Source organism: Mirounga angustirostris, unplaced genomic scaffold, assembly GCF_029215605.1.
Source record: "Mirounga angustirostris isolate CCGP_5_RB_7025 unplaced genomic scaffold, mMirAng1.0.hap1 SCAF_7, whole genome shotgun sequence".
In the NCBI taxonomy this organism is placed as follows: domain Eukaryota; kingdom Metazoa; phylum Chordata; class Mammalia; order Carnivora; family Phocidae; genus Mirounga; species Mirounga angustirostris.
This window is the reverse complement of record NW_026991715.1, coordinates 148,238,009-148,265,150: the sequence shown is the minus strand read 5'-3', so window position 1 is coordinate 148,265,150 and position 27,142 is coordinate 148,238,009. Positions and strand designations below refer to the sequence as shown.

General features: G+C 47.8%; 1 protein-coding gene across 1 annotated transcript in view; it reads left to right on the top strand.

Moving 5' to 3' along the window:
* Positions 1 to 27,142, top strand: part of ADCY2 (adenylate cyclase 2) — a 388,875-nt gene that overhangs the window by 339,709 nt on the left and 22,024 nt on the right. The window contains exons 18-20 of the mRNA XM_045863676.1: positions 1,743 to 1,912; positions 14,485 to 14,569; positions 19,179 to 19,337. Of these exons, the coding sequence (XP_045719632.1) occupies positions 1,743 to 1,912; positions 14,485 to 14,569; positions 19,179 to 19,337 (414 nt within the window). The remainder of the gene's footprint in view (positions 1 to 1,742; positions 1,913 to 14,484; positions 14,570 to 19,178; positions 19,338 to 27,142) is intronic.

The window sequence follows — 27,142 nt, the reverse complement described above, 5'->3', positions numbered from 1 at the left end:
ATAATAGTGAGTTAGCAGAAAAATGAACTAAAAAAAGATGTGAGAAGTAGAAGCCTGTATCTTACCAGATTTAGTAGGAACGAGCCTCCCTGTCAGGCTGCTGAGCACATTCCCTGCCCTGAGGGGACCTCCCCAGGCCCTCGGCAGAGCTGCCTGGTCCGCGTCCAGTGGCTGTCCCCAGGCCTGGTGCGCATCCTGCCATGAGCCCTCACGCCTGCCCTCTGAAGGTAACAGTGGCCGAACTCCGTGGAAATAAGGACTGGCTTCAGAGCCTGCACCTCCTCCCTGGCCTCCTGCTTCAGGGGAGACTGAGCCATTGCTCCCACCTGCTCTCACGGGTGTCCCGATTCTGTCTTTCCTCTCGGCCAGCCTGAACAGCCCCATCCGGACACATCTCTTCCCTCTTTTCCTCCTCTTCTTCTCTGTTGTAGGGGGAGTGGTGTCAGCATCGGGGAGAACTGACATTGGGAAGGTAGGATGCTTAGAACCCTCAGGGCCCAGTAAAATGCAGCCACCCGGGGAAAGCTTCACCTCCCAAAGGCTGACCCAGTTGCCGTGTGATCAGGGACAACCACTGGTCTTCCTGGTGAAGCTGACATGCCAGGTCCAAGTCCTCGCGAGTACAACATCTGGGCTGACGCCAAGCGCCCCTCTCACGGAGAAGGAAGTGCTTGGTGTGACCAGGGCAGCTCACTCCTCGCCTTCCTTTCTTCCCCAGGAACAGGATGGATGAGCTAATATCACTGGCCTTCCAGAGAGCTGACTCTGGACGGCCTTAGCCGGGGAAATAAAAGAGCTCAAGTGACAAGAATAAGCAGCTCGTACATGGCTTATTCCACATAATGACACGAAAATTGAGTGCCTTACAAACTGGGCTCTTTTATAAAGGCACGTTTATCAAACATCATTAGATCTATGCTTTATTAAAATTATTAGACTTTATTGAGTGCTGCTTCCCTTCTAGGAATGCTGATAGCTAACCTTGGTTCATAAAAACGGAGGGGTAGAGCAGATAAAGCTCTCTTGCGACTGGTGACCTTTCATTCAGCAAGTCACTCCTGGCTGGCAGGGCTCTGGGGTCCAAGCTCTGCTCACTCTGTTCAGTGACTTAAAAGGAGGACATTCTTCCCCTCATGTTATAGCTGAAGACACCGTGTCACAGCCAGGTTAGGTCACTGGCCCAAAGTAACCCCACGAATGAGTGAGCCAAGCAAGGTTGCCTCAGGGCTCTCCCTTCTGGACGATATCCGTTATGGTAAATAGTGAGAAACGCGCACCCTCGTGCAGGAGCGGCGTGGCTTCCTGGGGCCACACAGGATGGAATGTGCTTTCTTCCTCACACCTGATTCTTTCCATTTCTTCGGGTGCCTGTCCGCTTCCAGGGAATTCGTGACTCACCCTGGCCAAAGCTTTTAGTTTGTTAAATCCTTCCTGCTTTAGACCCACTGTTTCTCTTTTAATAAAACATCTAGGGTTTCTTGTGCTTTTAACTCCTGCAATGATGTATATTCTCTTAATAAATAAAGAATTGCAAGGCCAAAAGAGATTCTATGTACTACAACTTTTTAAATCTCTAAAGGTGTACAGAGTCCTATTGTTTGCACTTTCCAGAAGCAAATGATGAACAGCCAGTTCATAAGCTACCTGAGTGAACTTGGTGGTGATCCCCAATTTTCATGCTTACTCCAGCATTTCTCAGAGGAGATCCTGAGTAACTCATCTGATCTTTTTCCCTGTTCCAGTACTTTATCTACAGCTGCATTCTGGGACTGATTTCCTGCTCGGTTTTCCTGAGGGTGAACTACGAGTTGAAGATGTTGATCATGATGGTGGCATTGGTGGGCTACAACACCATCCTTCTGCACACTCACGCCCACGTCCTAGACGACTACAGCCAGGTCTTATTTGAGAGGTAACCTGCGTCCTTTTCCTTCTCCTTGGTTCTGTCGCGGGACATTGATAACATGAGTGTGTGTTGAGTAAATGTCGATGAGCAATATCCTTGTCATCGGCAATCATTGCATGTGGGTTTCTTTAAAACGATGGTGCAGGAAGCTGGTGGGTGTCTTCGTTATAGATTATGTAGAATCGGTATCATCATATACATTAGGGGATAGGAAATGGTTTAGAGAGGTGATTTGTGTTCCCTTCTGGACTGTATTGATAAGTATAACCTAGGGTTTCTCTTCCTCAGTATTGTTAATACTTCGGACTGAATGAGTTTCTTTTGCGTTGGGCAGTGGGGGGACCGTCCTGGGCATTATAGGATTCTTAGCAGATCCCTGGCCCCTACCCACTAGACGCCAGACACAACCACCCACCCCAAGTCATGACCACAAAAGATGTCTCCAGACACTGCCAAATGTGCCCCCCAGGCAAAGTGCCCCCCCGGGTGCAAAACAAATGAATCAACCTACACAAAAATACCAGAGAAGATTCACAAGTTATAGCGTTAAACTTCTTAGGGGAGATTTCCTCAACTACCCTTGTGTGGAGGGAGTATTGTCAACTGGCAACTCTCTGTTCTATGAAGAGATTGACTTTCAAGAAAAGATACAACTGTGATCGTATCCCGCCCTGAGGTTGGGAACATTGGAAGAATGTTCCTCAAGCCCCTCCTCAGGTTTATAAAAGGTTTCTTGCCATCAAATTACTTCCATATACTTATAATGAATATTTATCCCCTGCTTGAAAAAAAATGTAATCATTATGATATTCTCCATCTCACATCTTAGTGGCAAAACATTCTACATCATGCACTAGGTTTATTTCTGGACCCACCAGCCTTTAAATTTTTTCTATAAGCGTGTGGCATAATCCTCCATAAATTATCTGTATTTCTTTTAACATAACATAAACGCCTTAAATATTTTCATAGATGTGTGGCTCCAGAAAGATGGCTTGTGTTCCCAGCGCGTGGCCACTTACTCCTCCATTAGAGGCTCAGTGTCAAGTACATTGTGCCCTCACTGTGTGCACATTCCTTACCAATAAAAACACTTTCAGAAACACCATGGGAGTGCGTTCTCCTCACATAATTTAATTTCCATCATCCTCCACACCATGAAGCCCTAATAATCTGTAATCAAGCTAAGAGGAGTAGAGTTGCAAAAATGCATAATGGTATTAAGGAAAGTTTATGATTCCTTAGCAAGGATGAGAATGAAATCAGGAGTTAATTTCCCAATCAGTTCTCAAAGTCATCAAGCAAACGTGCTTTAATATTTCTCTACTATACCCAGAGAGCCCATGTCAAATCCCTACATAAATGCGGTGTTACTGATTTTTATGCACAGCTGACGATGCTGCTGAATTTCCCTTTATTAAATTTGAAGCTCCTGAATATGCTGCACATCCAAAGAAAAAGAGGAAATTAGATTAGCGAGCTTCTGATGGAGAGAGAATGACTTCTGGGGACCAGAGACAGACACACGATCTCTGCTTACAACTGAGCAGCAGTAGAGTTATTCCTTGGTTGAAGAAAAGGAGTGTTTACTTTCAGAGTCCTTTCGTTTCCTTCAAGGTCTTTTGTGTGTCTTCTAGTTTTGTCTTTATAAGAACCTTACAGCTAGAGAGGGCTGACCCGAGAAGCCTCAGGGACCTGCCTCCCCATCTTCCTCCTCCTCACTGTAGGGTTCTGACATTTCCACACCCCAGAATGAAGAAGCATTCCTCCACCCAACGATGACTGTTACTGGCAGAGTAACAGAATATCTTGAAATTAACACATTTTCTCAATGTCAGTTGAAAACTAACCCCAAATGAGAGACTCCTAAGAGCAAGAGTCTTCACCTCCCTCCTGATTTCTCCAGCCTCAGTGTATGTTTGATGTAACTCTGGGACTCATGCCAATGTGTTCTTTGTTCTCTAAGATTCAAGAGATTTTTCCCATCAAACACCTGCTAGGGGTTTCCCCATCCTTTGCCTTGTGTCGATGCTGACACACTCTTTCCGACAGAACACTAGGATCCTTAGAAAAACAAAAGCCCCCTGCTCTGGGGCAGTGCCTTGAGCTGGAACATTCCTAAATTCCAAGCCAGAGGGCCCCTTCACAGAGGGAGCTGGCTCACAGGAGTGTCATGCAGCACATCCATTCCTCATTGAGCTCATCTGTGTCACTGAAGATGAGCTTGGTCCTGTCCCTTTTCCGACTTATTTCTGGTCTTTGCATCCTTGCCCTCCCTTTCCACTCCTGGCTTCCTGGCTCTTGTCCTGGTCTTCTTTCTGGAATGTGTGCTTGGCTGTGGCAGTGAGTGTCCTTGGTGCCCACCTTGGCCTCTGGATTGGCCCCCATGTTGGCCCCGAGCACTGTCAGCAGACCTACCCCAAGCTTCTGCTGAAGACTGAGCAGCCCTCTCACTCTGCAGAGGTGGAGAGTATCCCCCCTGGATGAATCAGCTGGGGCTCTGTTGACCGCCGCCGTCTCCTTTCCTATGATGCAGATAATAGATACTCTCGAATCGAGGACAGAGCAGGTCTGAACCAAGTACCACTCTGATATCCACAGTGCCTATAACCATGCCTGTCATTGGGTAAGTAAGGAGGTGCTTGATAAACATCTGTTGGATACATGAATAACAGCAGGTGCACCCCTGAATAATCAGAAGGGCCCCAGCACTGGCTGTAACAAAAAGTCTCACCTTATCTGCTTCCCTGAAGACAGAGGCTCATTGAAGATGTGTCTTTTCAGGGACAGCATCAGCTTTGTTTGTAGGCTTATATTTCAAGGGCGAGTCCGAGAGGGCATTTCAGCTCACAAGGCAATGCCAGGCCATCTTCTGAATACACAGTTGGATGGCACTTTTGTCCTGTATGTGAGTTTACCATGACCCATGTTTCAGGGACCTTCTCAGAACCACACGTGACATTGATCATGGACCGGCCAACAGGATGGTACAAGTCAATAGGGAAGTTTTTGCCAGTGGGGTCAGCAAAGGAAACAGGAGACGTATGCACTAGAAAATCTCCAGATTAATGGATAATTTAGAAAATGGCATCAGAGATACTCTTACAGTTTGACGAATGTGGAAAGCCTACTCTAAAGGAGATAAAAAGACCACTTGGAGAGGATATGCCATGAACAATTCATTAAATGGAGGCCAGCGATGCCACAATACCTATCATTATCTGCGTTCATGAGATTCTGGTAAGTCCTCATGATGAAGGAAGCTCAGAGGTTTCTGGTATTTAGAAGGTCCAGAACAACATATCTCCTCCTTCTTCGGCATTTACAACATCGTCCATCTTTCTGTGAGGACAGGATGCTTTACTGAACCAATTAATAACGATTCTTGTTCCTTCCTATGATGTCTCCCAAAGCCCTCAGCCAATGTGGCTGGGCACCCCAGGCGCTCTTCCCACTGATGGTGATGGTGATGAGCGTTGATATTGCTGGAAGATGTTTTTGTTTCAAAGACCCACCCTTCCCGTGTCAAAGGCTTGCCTCAGAGTCTGCAACACACTGTCAGATTTTTCCTGTGAGTTTTTACCTTACAGAACTAAAAATGAGGGATGAGTATTACCATTTAATATGGACCCAGAATGATACTAATTCACCTGACTGAGGGAAATGTGCCTTATAATTCTGAAGAGGTAAAGGGGTGGGAGAGCTTGAACAGAGGAGATAACAAGGAACTCCGTGGGCTAACCAGCTCTGTTTGAGCACTTCGCCAAGTAAGACAAGTCCCCTCTGGACAGCACATAACTAAGGCGTGTAAGTAAGCAGCGATACCCAGTCCCCAGCCTCATTCAGGAGCTCTGGATGGTTGCTGGTGGAAATGTCTGTGTAATTCTAACTCCTTAAAGCTCCATATCAATGACAGTGATGGAGATACTCAAACGTCTATCACTGAGAGCTATGAATTACACACCTTCAATGTGGCATTGTTCAGCTTTCTCTGTTTCTCCTGCGTCTCATTCAAGACACAGAATTTGAGATTTTGTGACCCATTTTGACAGTGCCCCAACTTGGGATCAGCCAGTGATGAGCTCCCTGAGAGTCTTGAGGGAGAACTAGAGCATTAATCAGGATCAGCAGAAAGGCAGGAGAGCATCACATATCCACGTCTGGGGTGAAGGGCCTGGGGGTATTCCAAAGCACCTGAAATTCCTCTCAAGTCTCCACTTTTAAATTAAAAATGTATTCCAACTTAGCATTCTAACCCATCCTATATCCAAGTTAATGTTGAATAGTTTTGAAATTACTTTCAAGCTTAATATCTCAGCTTCTCTTGCCCTTTCTGATTCCTGCTACCTGTTCCAGCTCCAGAAAGTAAGGAACACACGTTTCTGGGTGGCTGACACCCACTAGCAGCCGCCTGGGAGGCCGGAGAAGGAGATGGGTCATCCAAGCTGCCAATTTAATGAAAAAGCAAGTCATCCTAGGGCTACTCAAATTCCACCAAGCTTTCTTTTTTTCTATAAAAAGCAACCATTAGTGAGCTACTTGGTTATCTAAACTCAGAGATCTGCTGTGATGTGGATCCACTTGCAGGAGGATACTTGATTTTTGGCTCTTTTGTTTTGTTTGATTTTAGAATAAGGGGAGAAAGGAGATTTCACAAAGCCTGTGCCCATAGACTGCAGAATACATATGTCATATCATCAGTTCCTCCATCTCTGATGCTGAAGCCATGCATAGCCCTCTGTCTTACTGCACCGATAGACCAGTTGCTTCCCACTTAAAATTACCTCCACAGAACGAAACCACAGCCACATTCATGGGTGCATATTACATCCATAGCAGAGGCCAGTGCTGTCTCCCAGCCCCGGCTTTGTCATGTCTCCTGACCCGCAGCTGCCTGCAGGGCTCATTGCTCAGCGTGAGCTTGTCCCTCCATGTGGTAGTCTGTTCCAGCCCAGAATGTCTTGATTGGCATTTGTGAGTGACATTCTGAGAAAGCACAAGGCTGTGGGCCATCTGTCCTGGGGTGACATTGGGCCACCCTCTCTGGAAGACTGCATAGGATTCTGGTGAATCTTTGTCCAGCTGGACAAAGAGGAGAGGAAAGAGTGTCTAGAAAGGAAGCCCCTTAGGTTTCAACCAACATGATTATTCATCCAGTTATTCATCTGTTTTTATGATACACTTTTATTGAACACCCTTTGTATGCCAGGCCTGAATGCTGGAGCCTGAGCACAGAGATGAAGGCAGTGCAGTCTCTGCTGTCAAGAAGATCACAGGGGCTCCTGGGTGGCTCAGTCAGTTAAGTGTCTGACTCTTGATTTCGACTCAGGCCATGATCTCGGGGTCAAGAGATGGAGCTCCACGCTGGGCTCCATGCTGGGCGTGTAGTCTGCTTAAGATTTTTCCTCTCCCTCTCCCTCTGCCCCTCCCCCCACACGCTCTCTCTCTCTCTCAAATAAATAAATCTTTAAAAAATAAAAAAGAAGACGAATTTCCCAAAAAGACTCTATAAGAAAATCAGGTTTCATCAGAAGGCCAGAGACTTGTCAGGATGTCATGGTTAAGCTTATCCTGCACACCTAGGAAAGGACGAGCTTGTGGGCCAGGCATGTGTTAGAGGGCCCAGAGCTGACTAATGCTGGGAAGACCTTGGAGAACTGTGGGGATTCAGAAGCGCAAGAAGGAAGGGACTTCAGCATCATGGCAGAAGAAGGTGTCTCTTGTCTTTGCCACCACCACACCCACCAGCTCCAGTGATTTGACATCTGTCCAGGGACAAAAGTGCTGTTGCAGGAGCTGGGGGATCCAACAGCATATGCCACGGGGTCCGAAAGGCATCTCACACACTTGAGGGTCAGGTAATAGGCATATGGGCCCCGGGCTGTGAGCCGTGCAGCAGCCGTGAACCAGCTCCAGCCTGTCTTGGCCATGGTCCAGGGGGCCCTAGAAAACACTTGACCAGTGACCCACAGACAGAGCCTTGGGGCAAGTCCTGGTTTCCACAGCAGAAGTTCCAGCACACTGTCTGAACGCACTGCAGTGGTTAAGAGGAATGGCTTGACTCTACCCACACCCCCCTGTCCTCCAGGAGGGCACAGCTGAGGCCCAAGGGAGACCTCCCATGCGAGCGAGCATCCACAGTGCTGAGTCCTGAGCTGCATGATGGGGGCAGGGAGCAGCTGGGCAGGGACAGATAGGGACTCTCGAAGGGCCTTCCAGGGACGCAGATCCTACTCACTGCATCGTGGCCTCCATCGAGAAGCCTGCCCAGGAGATTCTGGGAACACCTCGCCCACTGATCCCCACACCTCCCACACCCTGACCCTGTGACCAGATCCCTGCCCAAGCTCCCAGTGGCAGAGAAGACAGCGAGCTTTGGCAGATGGCTAGTGAGCACACACAGAAAGTCAGCTCGAATCTTGAGGGCCAGGCAAGTTTTGTTTGGGAAAACAAAAGGAGGCTGTGAGTACTCTGCCTGGTGCCCTGCCCGATGGAGAGGAGGCGCGAAAGCTTAAGAACTCCGCCACGAGAGGGAGGAAGAGGTGTGACCAGGGACCTTCTCAGGTATCCTCAAGGTATTTCCATCCCAGACTCAGTTAATAAAGACTCGAGGGGTTAACTGCTCTATCAGATTGAAGAAAGCGATGAAAAACTTCAAGGAACACAAAAACTCAAGGAAGAAAGGAACAGAGGAACTAAAGAACAGCCAGAGAACCATTAGTAACAGAGCATTAGAAAGTCCTTGCCAATCAATGTTACTCTCGATGGAAATGAAGTGAATTCTCTACCCAAAAGGCAAGACTGGATGGATGGATAAAAACACACAAGAGGGCACCTGGGTGGCTCAGGCAGCTAGGCATCTGCCTTCAGCTCGGGTCATGATCCCAGTGTCCTGGAATCAAGTCCCACGTTGGGCTCCCTGCTCAGTGGGGAGTCTGCTTCCCCCTCTGCCCCTCCCCCCTGCTCCTGATCTCTCTCTCTCTCTCTCTCTCTCTCTCTCTCTCATGCTCTCTCTCTCTCAAATAAATAAATAAAATATTTTTGAAAAAACACACAAGAAACAACAGGTGTTGGTGAGGATATGGAGAAATGGGAACCGTCTTACACTGTTGGTGGGAATGAAGCTGGTGTAGCCCCTCTGGAACACAGTATGGAGGTGTCTCAAAAATTTAAAAATAGAATTCCCAATGGATGAAGGACCTAAATGTGAGATAGGAAACCATCAAAATCCTAGATGAGAACACAGGCGGCAACCTCTTTGACCCCGGCCACCGCAACTTCTTACTAGACACATCTCCAGAGGCAAGGGAAACAAAAGCAAAAATGAACCATTGGGACTTCATCAAGATAAAAAGTTTCTGCACAGCAAAGCAAACAATCAACAAAACTAAAAGGTAGCCTACAGATTGGGAGAAGATATTTGCAAATGACATATCTGATAAAGGTTAGTATCCAAAATCTATAAAGAACTTATCAAACTCAACACCTAAAAAATAAATAATCCAGTTAAGAAATGGGCAGAAGACACGAATAGACATTTTTCCAAAGAAGACATCCAGATGGCTAACACACACATGAAAAGATATTCAACATCACTCATCGTCAGGGAAATACAAATTAAAATCACGATGGGATACCTCCTCACACCTGTCAGAATGGCTAAAATTAACAATTCAGGAAACAACAGATGTTGGCGAGGATGCAGAGAAAGGGGAATCCTCCTACACTGTTGGTGGGAATGCAATCTGGTGCAGCCACTCTGGAAAACAGTATGGAGGTTCCTCAAGAAGTTAAAAATAGAGCTACCCTACGACCTAGCAGTTGCACTACGAAAATACAGATCTGAAGGGGTACATGCACCCCGATGTTTATAGTAGCATTATCAACAATAGCCAAATTATGGAAAGGGCCCAAAGGTCCATCGACTGATGAATGGATAAAGAAGAGGGGGGTATATATATACAATGGAATATTACTCAGCCATGAAAAGGAAATTGCCATTTGCAACAACATGGATGGAACTAGAGTATATTATGCTAAGTGAAATAAGTCAGTCAAAGAAAGACAAATACCATGTGATTTCACTCATATGTGGTATTTAAGAAACAAAACAGGTGAATATAGAGAAAGGGAAGAAAAATAAAATAAGATAAAATCAGGTAGGCAAACCATGAGAGACTCTTAACAATAGGGAATGAACTGAGGGTTGCTGGAGGGAAGTGGGTGGGGGGTGGGTTAAATGGGTGTTGGGGATTAAGGAGGGCATTTGTAATGAGCACTGGGTGTTGTATGTAAGTGATGAATCACTAAATTCTACTCCTGAAACCAATATTACACTCTATGTTAACTAACTGGAATTTAAATAAAAACTTGGAACAACAAAAAATAGAATTACCATATAATCCTGAGTTTCTTTAGATACTTTTCTTCTTAAAAATAAGAGAGGCCTATATCACCTAGGAAAACATAAAGATTTTAAATATAAGATCATGTTCGTGTCTCCATGCCTGGACTGCTTTCTCTCCTGAGAATTAAAAATGTCATTTTTTACCTCAACTGAATAATTTGCCTTTAGGTTAGAGACTGGTCCACCAGGCATTTCCTCCATATTGCTCATCCAATTTTGTAGGTTTCTTTGATCTTTTATACTCTCAAAACTTGAGGGCCACAATGATTGTTCCATTAACAGCCTCAGGGTGAGGGCCCACTGTAAATTAGTGTGTGGCTGCAGGCTCATTTGGGCATCTAAGTCTCCAGAGCCCAATTTTTAGGTATGAAAGAAAGCATATTCAGTCACATTTTGGCTAGAACTGTCACTGAGTTAGAAACTTTCTCAGTTATATTAGTGCTTTGTCCCCTACTTCATCACTCAGGGATGGCACAACCAGACAAGGGAAAAGTCCAGAATGGATTTCAACCTTAAAACTTAAAGGAGAGAGAGAAGGAGGCCTCACATCCAACTAGCAGTCATTTTTATGTAAATGACCAACACAAGTGTCATAGGTTGGCTTGTGTCTCCCAAAAGAAGACATGGTGAAGTCGTAACCCCCAGTACCTCACAATGTGACCTTACTTGGAATAGGGTTGTTGCCCACAGATTTAGTTGAGATGAAGTCCTGCTGGAGTAGGGTGAGCCCTAACCCAACATGGCTGGTTTCCTTATAAGAAGATGGCCATGTTGAGAGAATACCATTTGATGATGGAGGCAGAGAATGAAATGATGCCGTGGCAAGCCAAGGAGCACCAAAGATTGGTGGCCAACCACCAGAAGCCATAATGAAGGAAGGAAGGATGTCCCCACAGGTTTCAGAAGGAGCACTTTCCTCCCGGCACCTTGATGTCAGACATCTGGCTTCCAGAACTGTGAAATAATAAACGTCCATTGTTTTGAGCCACTCAGTTTGTAGTACATTGTTTTAGAAGCCCTAGGAACCTAATGTGATCATGGATACATTGACTAGTCTAGATCCTGGGATTTTTTTCTAGCTGTTCTGGATGCTGCTACCTCTGCACTGCTCCCCTTCCTCCTGGCCTCTCCCACACGCACACAAGGAGCAAGGTAACCCACCTGTGGATGGACAGATTTCTCATTCAAACTTCAGGAGCCATCTGGCACTTGCCCATGCATGGCCCACATGGAAGAGAAAGTCTCCTACAGGAATCAGCCATTCTTTTTGGCTGGATGAATAAAAGAAGTTTTTGAGAAACCTAAATGCAATCCTTGAAAGCACAGGGCAGTCCTTCTTAATAGACAGACAGGGTCAGGAGCGGAAAAGGCATTCGTGTGTTGGCCTATGATTCTATTCTAGAGGCTGGATGTGCCTTGTTATTTCCAAGGCGCAATTAGGTCCCATCCAGCAACTACTTGTCTTATCTTCTCTTGTCCTTCTCCCTCCAGGTCCCCAGCTCCTCCCACCACTCATCCTCACAAAGACTCCAGATCTGGGAGACGGGTGGAGCAGAGCATTTCTGTCCCCTAAACCAATGTTCAAACACATTAATGTGAGGAGTTCCAGAAAAAGATTTCTTGTCTGTATCTTCTGTGTGATTAACTGAAAACCCAACCAGGCCCTGAATTGCATAAAGAGGGTCCTACGTCCCCCTCTCCCCAGTTATGGGGACCTAGGCTGGCTCTGCATTTTTTGGGACATCTGGTCCCTCACCTGGGAATGCAAGGAGGACCTGAGTTCTGATTGGTTGTACTGATGAAGGTGCTACAAGATCCTGACCTGGGAGTTAACATTTTACTCTTAGTTTGGGAGTGACAGGGGTGCGGGTAGAAGGGGAATGTCATAGCTGCTATCTCAGACCCCTGGAATTACAAAGGAACAGAAGGTTCACAGAGCAACATGAAAATGTCAAACTCCACCCACACATCTGAGAACGTTGGCTGTGTCTTACCACTTTCACTGACTGGGCAATGTGGCGTCAGTATAGTCAATACAGAAAAAAAAAAAACAAAAGAGTTTAGAATTCATTGCAGCCAGCATTGTTTACAAACATCTGCTCCCCTCCATCCCTTCAGCTGTGCTATTAGACACAGCTGTCACAGGCTTGAAAGGGAACAGCTTCATTTCTTAGAATCAGTTGTGGGCAAGCAGGAAAGTGGCAGCTCTCAGCTTACTTCATGCTCAGGAACCAGTGACCTCCTTATAGCTGGGGAACTCACATGTTTGCAGGCCAGCTGGTTTAGGAGGGAGGAAAGAGCCCCTAATGCAGGCTCAGCCTTTCTGGAGAGTTCTCTGAGTCCTTAAGCCCATCAAGCACTGAGACTGGCCATTCTGCTTCCATGTTCCCTGTGCACTTGGATCTTCCACTCTGTTAATGATAATTCACCAACCTACATTTTCTTACCTTTTTCTCTATCTCTCCAGCTCTGTCCCCTCCCTTGTCACTCTGCATCTAGTACTGAAACTCACAAGTTGCCATTTATGAAGTGCCTCCCATGGTCAGGCCTTGTGCTGGGCTTAATACTTGACCTAGTGACCAAAACAGCCTATAAATGGGCAATGTGACCCCCTTTGGCTGATGCCAAGAGTGATGTTTGGAGGGGTTAACCCAGGTCCCACAGATCGATAGAGCAGAGGAACCTCAGTTCCTCCATGGATTATCCTATACCAAAGCCCACCTGAGCTCTCTCACTATCACATGGACTCCTCTTATTCCATCAGCCCTTTGAACCCTCAGTAGAGAAACAGGAAAACCTCAAAGCAAGTGCAACTCACAAGCAGAAAGTAATTACCTGGTATTTATTTAATTTAATTAAACATGACCTATGCTGCTTATGTGACATATGTCCATACATAATCATAATTTCTTTTTCAAGTCTTATTACATAATTTCTTTTTCAAGTCTTATTTACTCTTATATGTGGGAGATCCTCATTTGTCAGCTACACGGGATTCCCCAGGGGTGGCAAGAGATGTCTCCTTCCATGCTGTATTAGTCAGGATTCTCCAGAGAAACAGAACTAATAGGATATAAATATCCTACATAAATATATATCAGTCAAGAAGTTTATCATAAGGAATTGGTTCACGCGATTATGGAGGCTGGCAAATCCAAAATCTGAAGCGTGCATGTCCAGTTGGAGACGGAAGGCCAGAAGCTGCAGTAGAGCCAGGAGGAGCCAGTGTTTGAGTTCAGAGGAAGTCAGGAGGAGCCAATGTTTGAGTTCAGAGGCAGTCAGGCAAGAGAGAATTCTCTCTAATTTGGGGGGAGATCAGCCTTTTCTCCTACTAAAGCCTTCAACTGATGGGATGAGGCTGACCTATATTACAAAGTAATCTGCTTTACTCAGTTTACTGATTCAAATGTTAATCTCATCCAGAAAACACTCTCACAGAGACACCCAGAGTAACATGGGAAGGAATGTCTGGGTATCCCATGCCCACCATACATGCCGACTCCAGGTATGGGGGTGACCATTGCCTACAAGGTTGTGGTGAGGACACGGGCAGGGATCGATGACTGAGGTCTACCTGGTCCCAAGGGGAAATGGGGCAGTAGACCAAGAGTTTCCATCTGTGTCTCACCTTTGTGTTACAAAATCATATGAAAGAGGGCCTGAGAACTACCTGGAACTACCTGCCAAAAAAGTTATGAGAAGCTATATAATTCGTAGGTGAGAGTAGCTGGTAGAAATTAAGTTCCCTACTTCACTTTTTTACTTCACATGATTGTTAATTTCTAGAATACCGTCTCTTTCTGAGAGTGATCACTTTAACAGTTGGAGAAATCATATGTCAAATTATCCATATTGATCTCAGAAGGAGAAAGAAAATACTATTTGTATTCCTCTGTACTTTCCTTTTATGTTTGTTAGAGCTTGAGATAAAGTAAGACGTCTATTAATTTGGAAGAATCTTCTGTTACTGAACTCTCAAAATAGGGATTATTTTGGTTTGTTTTGATGCATTTCTGGGCCTGAAGATGTACCTGGAAGGTGTGTGTTTGGCTGGAGTAAAAAGACATGCACTGGAGGGTCTCAAGTTGGTTGATATTCAAATTCTAAGTCTTATATGTATGTTGTTTTGTATTGTTTTTGTCTGTCTGTCTGTCTGTTTGTTCTCTAATAGACCAGGCATTTGGAAAGACCTGAAGACCATGGGCTCAGTGTCTCTCTTTATATTCTTCGTCACACTGCTTGTTCTGGGTAGACAGGTAAGACATCGCTTTTCCACGTAACTTCCTCTCAAGTGCTGTGTTAATAATACTTTGTATGTGGACTCTATTTCAATTCTAAAAAAAGAGTCTGCCCAGTGATAATAATGATAACACTTTGCTGATGTGCCCTGTAGCTGCTTTCATGCAAACACGCCAGAATAATTTTATCACTTACGAGAAATGTGGGTGTGTATTCGTAGATACAGAGAAAAGGGAAAAGGTCTCTCATTTCTTCCACAAGAGGCAAACTTTGTGAACGGTAGAGATGTGAGTCCATTTCCTGCTAAATCTCAAAATAGCATGGTAGGTATTGTAAACCGACAAGAATGTTGTCTCAGTAGCTGAACACTCTTTGGAAAAATACCCCCTCCACTGGGGTTTTGCTTGCATTTCAGAATGGATGGCCTCTTTCTTTTTCTTAGAAGTGGGTACGAGTACCTTTGCCATCACTCACAATCACTCCTAGAGATATAGTCCTCTGTTCAAAAATCGTCTTCTGTGATGTGAAGGGAACTGCCCCTCCTTGGGTTCCTGCCCTACTTCTGGTCTCCAAGGAGAAGCCGTGGGTACAGGATTTTCAAGGACAGTATTCTTCCTCTAGCTGCACACAAGGACAATTGCCCAGAGAACAAAGACTCATTCCACACCACGCACTCTGCCTTCTCCAAAGTTTGCTTGGAATTCTTGGATGGATGATGTGACGCCGAGAAGCGATTTATATAGAAATAACCAACTAAGATGCAAAGCCAATTAAATTATGTATATGTACCTGAAGAGTTAAACAGTAGGAAGTTAATAATTGCACAGTGAGAGCAGAGGCCAGATCTGTGGCTGCTAGTCCAGCAGCCTGGAAACACTGTCCTTTCCCCTCATGCCTTCTTGGGAGCTCTAGGCTCCCTGGAGCTGAGCTTTTGTCCTGCTGCAGAGTTCTAGAACACCCCTCCCTCCTCCCCATCCCACCCTGCCTCCATCCCTGGCACGTGCTTGGTTCTGCATTCTTCGGCTTGTAGTTTTGACCCTCTGCACATTTCAGTAAACCCATGAAACCATGCCCTGTTCTTTTTTCCTGGTCTCATTTGTTTCTCCCGAAACTTGGCTTTCTCCACTACTGACCTCCTTTCTGCTCTCACTCACAGAGAAAAGGCATGTCCACTCTCAGGAAACCCTATTAGAAGTGAAAGATGGGAAAGAAACGGGCTTCCATGCAGAATATCACCTACGTGATCACTCCTCGGGAAACATGGTGGCCCCCTCTGCGGGGTCGCCTGTTTCTCCATTTTGTCCCAGGGATGTTTGGTTCAGCACTTTCTCCTGCTGGAGTGATCACTCAAGGTTGCTTCACAGCAATATATTTTAAGGAGCTAGAAATCAAACTGAGTTCTCCCCACTCTTTGATTGGTCACTGAGATGATAAGCACGCGGTACCACTACATACGTGTTGTTGCCTCCAGTGCCCGCCCCTGATCCGTTACTCTCCAACTGACATGAGATAACGTTCCAGATTGTGGTTGGGCATAATTTCACACAATGGCTCTGATCCCATTCTTACAGGGAGTCTTTTCTTGTTTTGTCACTGATGTTGGCAGTAGGTCGTATACACAGCTAGAGGTCTGAAAAGTCGCTGCTCCCCACAGGAGTGGTGGTGGTAATGATCATTCTCTAAAAGCTGACATGGAGATGTGCCAGGATGAGCCAGGACCAAGGTCCCAAGTCTTCTGGGCTCACAAGAACGTCCACGATTTTGTGACGTAGTGCTTCTGCATACCCTTCTGAAAATACAACTATGTCACAAATGTCCGATATTTAAAATAAGGTTTTTAAGTTTCATAAATAGGCATGGACTCAGGGTCACCGATTTCCCAGGTGGTGTTTTTAAACAACAGTATGGACATTTTGCAACTTATTTTTGTTGTCATTTGTCCTCATGACCCCCCCTGCCCCATGACCATCTTTTTTGAAACAATGGTGATGTTTTTGCTTCCTGAGGAAATTAGCATGCTAAATATTGCTCTGGGTATCTAAGATACCTTAATAAAACCGTAACACACCTCCTGGAAAAGAGCTGGGGTTCTGCTCTCTGAATTGAAATACGATCTGTGATAGAAATGCCAGCCTGAGTTCAAGGGCCTCTTTTGAGAAAGGAAGATTCCCTGTATTTCTCCCAAGTTTAAATGACCAACTGCCATTGAGGGTCCGCACTCTAGGTGGGCTCCTTCAACGTGCATCCAGGCAGGTGGCAGTCTGGTGGCCTCAGTTAGGCTGAGGTCCCTGTGTACGAGGCTTCAGAACCCAAGAATGCATGGAATCACACGCTGCCTGCCCCCCTGCCCAGGACCACCTTTTCTGGCCACATAGAAAGATGTAAACCCCTCAAGTTCTCAGCCTGTTTTCAGGACTAGACAAAGCAAGAACTGCCCTCGAGGCTGTGCCCGGTGTGAAAGACAGTAGTGAGGCTCCCAGATGCCTGGTGCCTCTCCCAGGCTCTTCCTGTTCTCTCTCGTCTTTGCCAGCGCAAATGGAGAGCAAATCTCTGCGTGGGATCTGGGCCCTGCGAACTGTCGAGTGGTCCCAGACAGACTCTGGGAGATGGGTGAGGATGCAGGGGTAAAGGTTCACAAAGCAGGACTGCTGTTTGAGTTGGAGGGACATACAGAGTCGGCAGAGTTGGCTTTCCCGTGACCCTCTGCTGCATCCTCCATGTGGCCTGCCCATGGGGGTCTGTGTCAGATCCCCTCTCCTTTCTCATATAAGGATACAGTCATTGGACTGACAGCCCACCCACAATCCCACGTGATCTCCTGAGATCCTTAAGTTAATTACACCTGCAGAGCCTACTTCCAGAAAAGGTCACAGTCATAGATACTGGAGATGAGAACTTGGAACTGTCTTTCTGGGGGACACCATTGAGTCAATTCAACTGGTTTGGGATAGAAACATCTGTCTTCTGTTGGGGGCTTCTCCATGAGTTTCTAATGGGCTTGTCCTTCAAGGAGAGGGTCCTCCAGCAGAATGTACTGACTGAGGAGGTAGGAGGTAAAGACTGGCCAAAATGTCGCTTTCAGTCCAATGGAGCTGGTCCCAAAGTGCCTCTGTTCCTTTTGTAAGAGATTTACCAAATGCTGCCCGTGATGCAGTCTCAGTCACCGGGGAGGCCTGAGCCACCCCTTAGTATGGCTCGTGGAAACCCTGCACAGTCCCCTAAGCTGGGCCTGCTGCCTGCCCTGCCTGCTCCTGGGTTCCTCCCCAGGTCACTCTGTCTGATCTCGAGCGTGCATCTCTGTCTTCTGGATGCCACCATCACGGATTGCCAAGTCGTCCTACTTTAGAACCAGCCACACCACTGGTTCATCCAAACAAATAATCTATTCTCCAAGTGAGAGGCTTTTTCAGGAAGTGTAGGGCAAGATTTCTCAAAGTGCAGAATGTGGAGGATTTGGCATTAATGTAAAAATTTAATACAAACAAACATTAAAAATATCTCTTTTGCAGTCTTTTAAAAAAATGTCTCTATACGAAGTAAAAATAAATTCCACACCAGAGGAGGAGGAATAATTTTTGAGCATATCATACATGGTTTGAATCAAACCTAAATGATGAATGATCATTACTCTTTCAGGTTTCAAAATGTGATTTTTTTTAATCGCCATCTGTGCATAAGAGGCTGTGTGTGTTTGTACTGCATTAATATAATTAATCAAACCAATAAAACAAACACCCAGCATTGATTTCTTCTTTGCATTTTTTTTTTCTGGTCAGGAAGTTACTGTTTGTGCTGGAATGCACCCCATTAGGCCCTTGTGTTTCAGGAAGATTCTTTCAGGGCTGTTTCACCATATTAAATTATTTACATCATAGCAGACCTAACATGATGTCAAAATCAGACCCGATGTCAAAATCAGACCCTTTGCCAGGAAGCAGGACTCTCTATCTCTACATTAATAATAATAGTTTTAAAAAAAAAAAAACATTAAATTTCACTACATTATAAAGCATGAACATGTGCGTTTTTACTAGCAGGCACATCTTAATTAAGTGATACCCAAACGAAATTCTGTGTAAATACAATGTCATTCTCTCAGCACAATGCAATCCTAAATGAGGAAATAGAAAATTTTCAATGAATACTTAATCTCGGAATTTTGTGGTAGGGGAAAATTGATTTTCAAATAGTAAAGGCTAACTGCCATAAATGAACACTATTATTTTTTGAATGCAAATTATCCAACATTGCACTCTCTCGGCTAATGCATTTCCTATTTTTCATTTATTCATTGTTTACATTCTATTATGCCTCTTCTCAAAAGATAATTCGAGCCGTTTTTTATTAACATAACTTTGCAAGAAGCCTTCCACGTCACTGACATCACCGGCCCCCTGTTCCCAAGGCTGGTTCTTTCCCGAACTTGTTTTTTTTGCAAATGCAGGTGAGGGGTTGGCTGGGAGACATTTTGGGGGAGAAGCGGGCTTCATCGGGAGGGTGACCGTTCTGTTTGGGGGGTTCTTTTTTCAGTTTTGTTTCATTCTTTTTGTTTTCTCTTTAAAACCTCCGCTCTCTGGCAGGACAAGATGCCTATTGTTTCTTTACCTCTGTGTCCTCTTGTAACAGAATGAATATTACTGTAGGTTAGACTTCTTATGGAAGAACAAGTTCAAAAAAGAGCGGGAGGAGATAGAAACCATGGAGAACCTGAACCGCGTGCTGCTGGAGAACGTGCTGCCCGCGCATGTGGCGGAGCATTTCCTGGCCCGGAGCCTGAAAAATGAGGTGCGGCACCACGGGGCGGTGGGCCGGGGCAGGGCGAGCTGGCCCTGGCCTTGACCTGGAGGCCAGTGGCCCTCCAGACACCTGAGTGTGCCAGATGTCGGCTATTGGCCTGCACTGGTCCATTTTGAGAAGATACTGGTTGGTTCATAGAGACGTCAGCTGAGACTCGTGAGTTAGACTCACCTCCAAACGTGGATTCATTATTCCTGGTGTTTCTCCCCCAACACGTGAAGTTCTCAGGGTGCAGTGGGGGGCCCTGGAGTTCCAAACAAGTCACAAAAGTGGCCTCTCTGTGGTGTGAGGGCCACCTCCCTTACCAGCACGCAACAGAGACCAAATCAAGAGGCACAATTCCAGCGGGCATCCCATGGCTCGCAGCTTCCCCACGAGCCTTTAAAGGGCCTTAGAATTTCAAAGATAGGACGTAGACAGAACTGAGACATTATCCACACAAGAGCAGGTCAAAGACTTGAGTCTGCTCACTTGAATGGATGGAGATGGCGATTTCTCGGAGCCTCTGAGGGAGTGGATACTTAACTAGAATTGGAAAGATGAGGGTGCCGTTTTCACGTCAAAAGGGCTTATGAAATCAGATGTCATGAAAGTTCTTTCATGTTCCTGACTTACAAGAGTCAGCAGATGTATTGACAATGGGAAACTCGTGTTTGAGCACCTACTGTGTACAAAGGCTTATGTTTGGTGTCGTGGGGGCTTCAGAGATGAGGTGCAGTGCGTGTTTTGGGGAGGTTTTCATTTGGGATGGGGAGCAGATGAGGGATCTGGAAACTTGCAGATGCATGAACTCGCTAATGGATAAGCCCGACCTCCGTGATGCTGGAGAACAAAGCAGTCTCGAGTGAGAAGGCTCAGAGCAGTGTTTTCCTGTGGCATATTGGATAGTTGACGTCAGGTAGAAAGCTCCCGGCGGTGAGTGAGGTGCTGGACGTCATCACTCTCTTCCTCCTGGAAGCATGCTGGGCGTGGTGGGCCAGTCAGGGTCCCACAGCAGGTCTGACTGACTGTGGACCACTCACTCGTCTGTTTCTTCTCCTGCTGTTCCCCATAGGCGGTCGGTTATTTGGCAGCCTGTCTACTTGCTGGTCACAGATAATGAAATCACTGCATCTGTTAAGAAGGAGCCATCTGCCTTCGGTAGCAACATAGAACATCTTTATGTCTGTCTGTCTGGTTATCGGTTCAGCTCATAAATTCGGCGTGTGCCTAATGTTGCCCCTGCCCCGTGGCCAGGCTGGTGCTGGGCCTGGACACAGAGATGAACGAGGCAGAGGTGGCCCCATCGCCTGGAGGGGACAGCATCCTCTTGTCTGCAAGCACACTGGTAGCATAAATATGGGAGTCCAGAAAGACCACCACTGTGAGGAAGTGGATTGCAAAACTGAAAAGAAGGTTCTAGAAACGGGCTGGGGGGATGGAGAGAGTGACAATAATCTGGCCACAAGAGGTTACTTCTGGCCAGAGGAGTGCCTAGTTCAAGCCCTGAAAAGGCCCTTGGGATCAGCCCTACCCCCTGGCAGACCCCTCCTGATGTCTCCTGACCTCTCCTTGGGCCAGACCTGGGGAATCAGTGGATTCTCTGCTCTTTCCCATCGGTCTGACAGCTAAAGAAAGTGAGTCCCTGGGGCACCTTATCCGTGGCCGCTTCATCCCTGTGTGCACTTGGAACCTGTCTTAGGCCCCAAAGTAATCCCCAGCTCGCAGGGGCTCCCGAGGATGGCTGGTCCCTGCCAGCAGGAGCCAGATCCTGGACCCAGGCCGCCTGCAGCCCTGTAGGGAAAGTGCCCCGTTCCGGAGCCTTTCAAACTCACTGCCACGGGCCGCTCCAGGCTCCGGAGCCGCAGACCCTCGTCAGGGGTCTTTGGTTTTCACTCAGGGTACCGCGATCCCCGCACATGTTTCTGGGTGCTGAGTTTGCTCAGGAGGGTGGAGCGACACACACGGGATCTTAAATCGGGGGCACCGGACCAAAGAGACGGTCCCTGACTCGGTCGCTCCCGTCTGCACAGTTGTGGGCCGCAAGGTGCTGCGTGTGGAGGCAGACAGCACACCAGTACCCTCGGTTGTAACTTCCCCTACTTTACTGAGAGGTTTCGTCGGGTAGGTTAAGTGTGGGGGGAGCTACACAAGCTGCCGCTCAAAGTGGGGGGATTAAACGCTTTCAGGGACCCCCGTCGGGCCCCGTGCCGACAGCGCGGCCTGCCCCGTCAGCCCAAAGGCAGCGCGCTGAGCAGGGCAGGTTTTGCTCTGCAGTTGCTGAAGATCAAACGGCGGGTGTAGGAGATTCTGCTGGTTATGAGCCTCCTGGGGAAAATCCTGAATGCAAAACAGGGCTCGCCGCACAGGGCCAGACAAGAGAGAGAATCACTAAACCCCCCCTTCTAACAGTCCTGAGTGCCCCCACTGTGAGTCTCAGTCAGGGATGATTATGTTTTTTGGATTATTTTCCCCCAAACTCCTAATAAGGTCACTATAAGGAGACTCATCTGAGTGCATAAACCATAGCAAACTCCTGCCTCATCCTTCTGACTTCCTGACAAGTTGGCTGTCCGCCTTCTCCTGTCCCCATCGGACCTTTCTGTCCTTGCCTGACCGTCCCGGGACAGAAGAAACCAGAAGAGAGGGATCTTTTCCGCCAGATTCCAGACCAGGCCTGGCAGAGCACCGCCAACAGGGGGGACCCCAAGAGCAAGGCTGCTCCAGGGGAAGGGATGTCTACCCCGCCAGCTACCCAGGCCAGCCTTCCTCCACCTGCTGGGCCCTTCTTCGTGGCTGAGAGCACAGGTCCGGCCCAGCCCTGGCACTTCTGAGCTGTGGGACCTAGGCCTCCGTTCTCGCAGAGGCTGAGACTGATTTTAAAAGCAATAATTCATGCAGAGCTCTTGCAACAGTGCCTGGCCTGCAGTCAACACTCAATTTTAGTTATCTTGTAAGCAAATATCCCCGACTTATGCAAAACTTAAGAATCACTGCCCACTGGAATTTATTAATAGCTTCAAGGACGCCTTCTTCCCCCTCCTTTTACACGGCCCAAGGAGGATGGAGAGCAAACCCCAATGTTAGCCCTTTGCCCTCCATCCAGGCAGCTCCTCCTTCTCAGGTCCTCCTCTGGGGGGTGCGCTGAGCACCCACGCCTTCTTAATGCGGAGACCCAGGGTTACTTTTGGTTGGGGGGGGAAGGACAGGAGCATGCCTTTCAGTTCCACCATAAGCATTACCAGGGCATGGTTTTCTGGAACATTCCTTGGGAACATGACACATGACCTCGGCCAGGACCGATGTTAGCAAAGAGCCTTGCAGCTCTTTTTGATTCTCCAGCCCACCACATGGATGTTCAGAGGAAATGAATTTCCCCTCAGAAGTAAAGAATGATTTAATCACAATAACAATCCCCGAAAGCTTTGATTTCGATGAAAACCTGTTCACTCCGCCTGTGCTCCCAGAGTGTGGGCAGAGCCACTGTGCGTGTCTGCAGGCGCCTCCTCCTTCCCTCGGGACATGCTTAGCACTTCTGCAAGCTTCTCCGTCCCTCAGCTGCCCAGGGTCTTGGCCAGATCCAGGCTACAGGCCATTCAGGCTCGGGGAGGAGCTCTGTGTGCCTGAACCTGAGCCCTTGAACTGCCATGTTGTAGCAGGAACGTTTCGAGAGGCCTCTTGAGCAGACATCAAAGCTAGCTTTCATCACTTGTTGAAAAGACCACATGTGGTCGCCGAATGGAGTCTCCAGGTGGTAAGCATGGCTTGTGATGCTGAGCCAGGCAGCCTCATTGTGGGAGAGCTGAGGCTTGATCAAAACAGGACCCAGATGTCCCTGCAGGGATGTGGGGATTCACCCGGTGCCCAAACAGCACCGTCCTTCCCGGCTGTGAGCCCCCGCCGCCACCACCCCTCCAGCCAGACCCCTCAACCATGTTCCTTGGAGAGTCGGACTAGAATCCCGTCCAGCTTGTCAGAGAAGCTTTTGTGCTGTCTAATCACTTGACTCCCCCGAATAAATCAAGGCATTTAAATTAGGGCATAATAAATTAGGTGACAACTGGGGACACAGGTGCTAAATGGTCAGTACATAGGTCAACTGGGGGTGGGGGGGGAGTGGGGGATGGGAGGTCCTCCTGGCTAGGAGTTTGGAAACTGAGTGCTAGTGGCAGTTCTGAGCATTTTCTAGGACACCAAGCAGACCTGTCCACGCCTGGGCCTAAGCAGCACCAATCACACTTTGTCCTCTTGGTCTCTTCACTTGCTCCCTCTCTCCAAGTAGACCCTGTGCTCCTTAACGCAGGGCTTGTGGTGTTCATCTGCGGGTCCTAACGTGTGGCCTGGAGCCTAGCATGCAGCAGGCCCCCAGGAGGGAGGGGGGTGTGTGTGTGTGTGCGTGCTAAAGTCGATTTCAGCCTGTGACACACAAGCGGGACCTCCCTTGTTCCAGAGGGGGCACTAAACCACTTGCTCATTTACAAATGCCCTTCCTGAAAACTGGTTGCGTGATTCTCAACTCTTCCCTAGAAGGAAGCGTAGGAATGGGCAGGAGGTTGGAGGCTGGAAGAGGGGTGCTGGCAGCCCCCCAAGGATTTTCCCTTCACCTCTAGCCTTCTGCATGGGCAAGAACCTGCCATGTGTACCCTATGCTAGAGCCACTGAGTGGTATCCTGGGAAGACACCTACCTCTGGGGGATACAGGTGACAGGCAGGTCTCTGACAAGTAGAAAATGCAGAAGACAGGGACTGATTGAAGTTTCTGGGCCGAGAGAGCTGGGGGTGTGGGTGGGGGTATAACTGTCCGGGCTTGGGAGGGCAAAGGAGGCTGAACAGTGCTCAGGGACAGAGCGAGGGAAAGACCGCTGACATAGGGTTCTTTGAGACGCTGTTCTTCAGAGCCACCTGGAGGGGTGAACAGGCCCCAGCAGAGAAGCTGTAAGAATAGCCAGAGAGCCTGGGGCAGAGAGTGGTCACAAGCAAGAGGGAGTGTATCGTCCACAGCAAGGGAACCTCAGTGGGATGTTCAGTGATGGAGGAAGCAACAGGGAGTCTTCAGTCACCCATGGCAATGTCCGCCAGGCGTGAGTGCCCTAGGAGCATGATGGAGTCAATGGAGTGCTTTCCTGCTCCATCAGACACTTCCCTCCCTCCCTGGCCTGCACCCCTGGAGGTCTGCAAAGCCTGACTAAGTAAGCTGGGGAGGGTCAAAGTAGAAGCATGAATAGAGAGAGTGTAGAAGCCAGTCGGGCCCCTTACCCCCTCCCCCAGGCCCCCCCCCCCCCCCCCCCCCCCACTGCAGCAGCCTCATGCTGCCGAAGAAGAGCCCCACATTCAGCCAGGTTCCAAGTTCTGACCACTCGTTGCGCTGGGCACTTTAATTACTGACAAGAGGACTTGAATCACCCAATAGTGACAGAAAGGGCCACGGGGTTGTCCCACGTCTTTGTCCAGGGTTGGATTGGGTAGGAGAACGGGTCTCACTCAGCAGACTAAAAGGGGCAGGGGGCACAGAGATGCAGTTGTTCTGTGATTATTTTTTAATTACTTGAGCTTGTCTGGCAGAGTGGTTATGTGTGAGCAAGTGTTGAAATGATGCCTAAGGTTATTTCTAACTCCAAAGCTCGGGGATACCTTCTGGCAGCCGTGTGCCCAACGAGAGTCACCCATTCTAGACTTTGAATTCCAAAATCTCCTCAAAGGCTGCCCACTTGCCCTACCCCCATGCCCAGATCCTCTAGAAATCTGAAACAAATACAGGCCATCAACCAATCAGCTTGTGGTCCTCTCTGGCCCCCAAGCCCAACCCAAAGACCTGAGGGAACCTCTCATGAGTTTAGGGTATGGTTCTAAGCCCTGCACATTTCACTGGCTCCAGGGAATTTATGAGGCTTCCCATTGGTGAAGTTTCCCTGTTTCTCAAGAATAGTCCTTGAGCCCTGAATCAGAGACCACGGGGCCAGAGATGCATGCTCATCCTTGGTGTTTCCCCAAAGGTTCCAAGTGACTGATCTGTAGAGAGAGTGGGTGAGTGGTTTGCAGCCCAGGCCCCCAGCAGCACTCACCACCTGCAGAGTGCCCAACCAGGGCTCCAGAGATTAGTCCTGGCCCCGAGGCCAGCTGGGAGCCTTGGTGTGTCACCCCGCTCCGCTGACCTTCCATTTCCTCATTTAGCCTGTGATTCGTAATCCAGCTGCACCGCAGAAGAACCCATGGACCTTTTCCAAAACATGCATATGCTTGGAACCAACCCCAGGTGACATTTGGTCAGGGGGAGACCCATTGGTGACCGTCGCATGCATTCCTGTTTGAGGACAGCAGAATGAGATAACACGTCAGACTCCTTCCAACAGATAAACCTTGTTTTATTAGACTCCAAACCAGTGCAGTTAAAATGGACCTTCATCCAAACTGCCAGTCAGTTCAGTTTTGTGTTTCATTGTCTCCCATTTCCGCATGCCCTTGAAGACCTCAGGGGCAAAGGAGAAAGGTAAAGTCACATGACCTGCACGTGGTTGGAGGCCCACACCGCCCCTGAATCTAAGCAGTACGGTCTGTGGTCATCGGGAGATGCAGGTTCACGTGTAAAGTTTAGTGTTTATAAGAGTCAAGTGTGCATCAGACTTGGTAACTGCGACCTTGGGCAAGTAATGTAACCACCTTCCCCCTCAGTCTCCCCTTCTGTACATTGAGGATAATAGTACCAGCCTCTTAGGAGTGTAGTCAGGGGCAAGTTAATGCCTGTGGCCTATTCAGGCAGCAGGCGTGGAGTCAGTGCTGAGTTTTTTCCGCCTTCCTCTTGTCCTCATCATCATTCCCCAGACGGTCACTCTGGCCAGTGTCAGCAAACAGTGGGGAAATGCAGGGGACAGAAAATATTTGTCTTGCAGATGTATTCCTTTTCCTGAGGAGCAGGGAAATCAGTGAAATATATATTTCTTTTATAAAACTGGCATTTTTAACTAGAACAGGCTTCTAGGGGGTTCTCTCTCCCCTGTACCCTGACACCCCGGCTTCGTCAGCATTACTAGAATCTAAGCTTGGCAGTCACATGTGCCCCATGTTGTCTTCCCAGGATACGGATATTCACAGAAACAACTCCTCAGAGAGACAAAGTACAGGTTTGCACAATGGGCCAGCTCAACCGTACTGAGAGCCAAGTAGAAAAGAGAAACCTTGATTCCATTGTTCATGTATTTTGTGAAGATTGTGAGGCAGGAGCAGAAGGCATTACAGAGTGGTTGGCCCTGAGAATAGGAAGCTGACATGAGTTTAGATTGTTCAGGAAGTGGTTATGACCTTCATGGGTCGCCATTGTCCTGATGTGTTTGTTATGAGACCTCTGTGGGAAAGAATGGTTCTTCTGAGAGGCCACCAAACCTTGGACTTAGAGGGCTGTTGAAGTGCCCTCTCCCTGCTGAGGGACTCATCTGGGTGACCCAGAGAGCAGAGCTCATGATAACGTCCATGCGGAGTGGATTCCCTTGCCCTGACAGGCACACAGGAAGCCCTGGCCACCAGCATTCTTTCTCCGCTTGGAGGTTGGCCATCTTGTTTAACAGAATGCTCCTCACAGTCCCTGGTGGAGGGGGTGTTCCCCACGCTGCACTGTGCCCACCATGGCACCTGGCCTTCCTGCCTGTGTCGTGTCACCTGCGGGCCCTGATGAGCCAGTACCAGTGGGAAGACAGCTCTTCACACCCAGGACCAGCCCCTGTGCCCACATAACAGCCCTTCCTTTCTGAAACAGTCACTGAACTTGAAGGTTGTATGTTGAAAACATTATTGAAACACCTTAAAATTGTATTGACAAGACA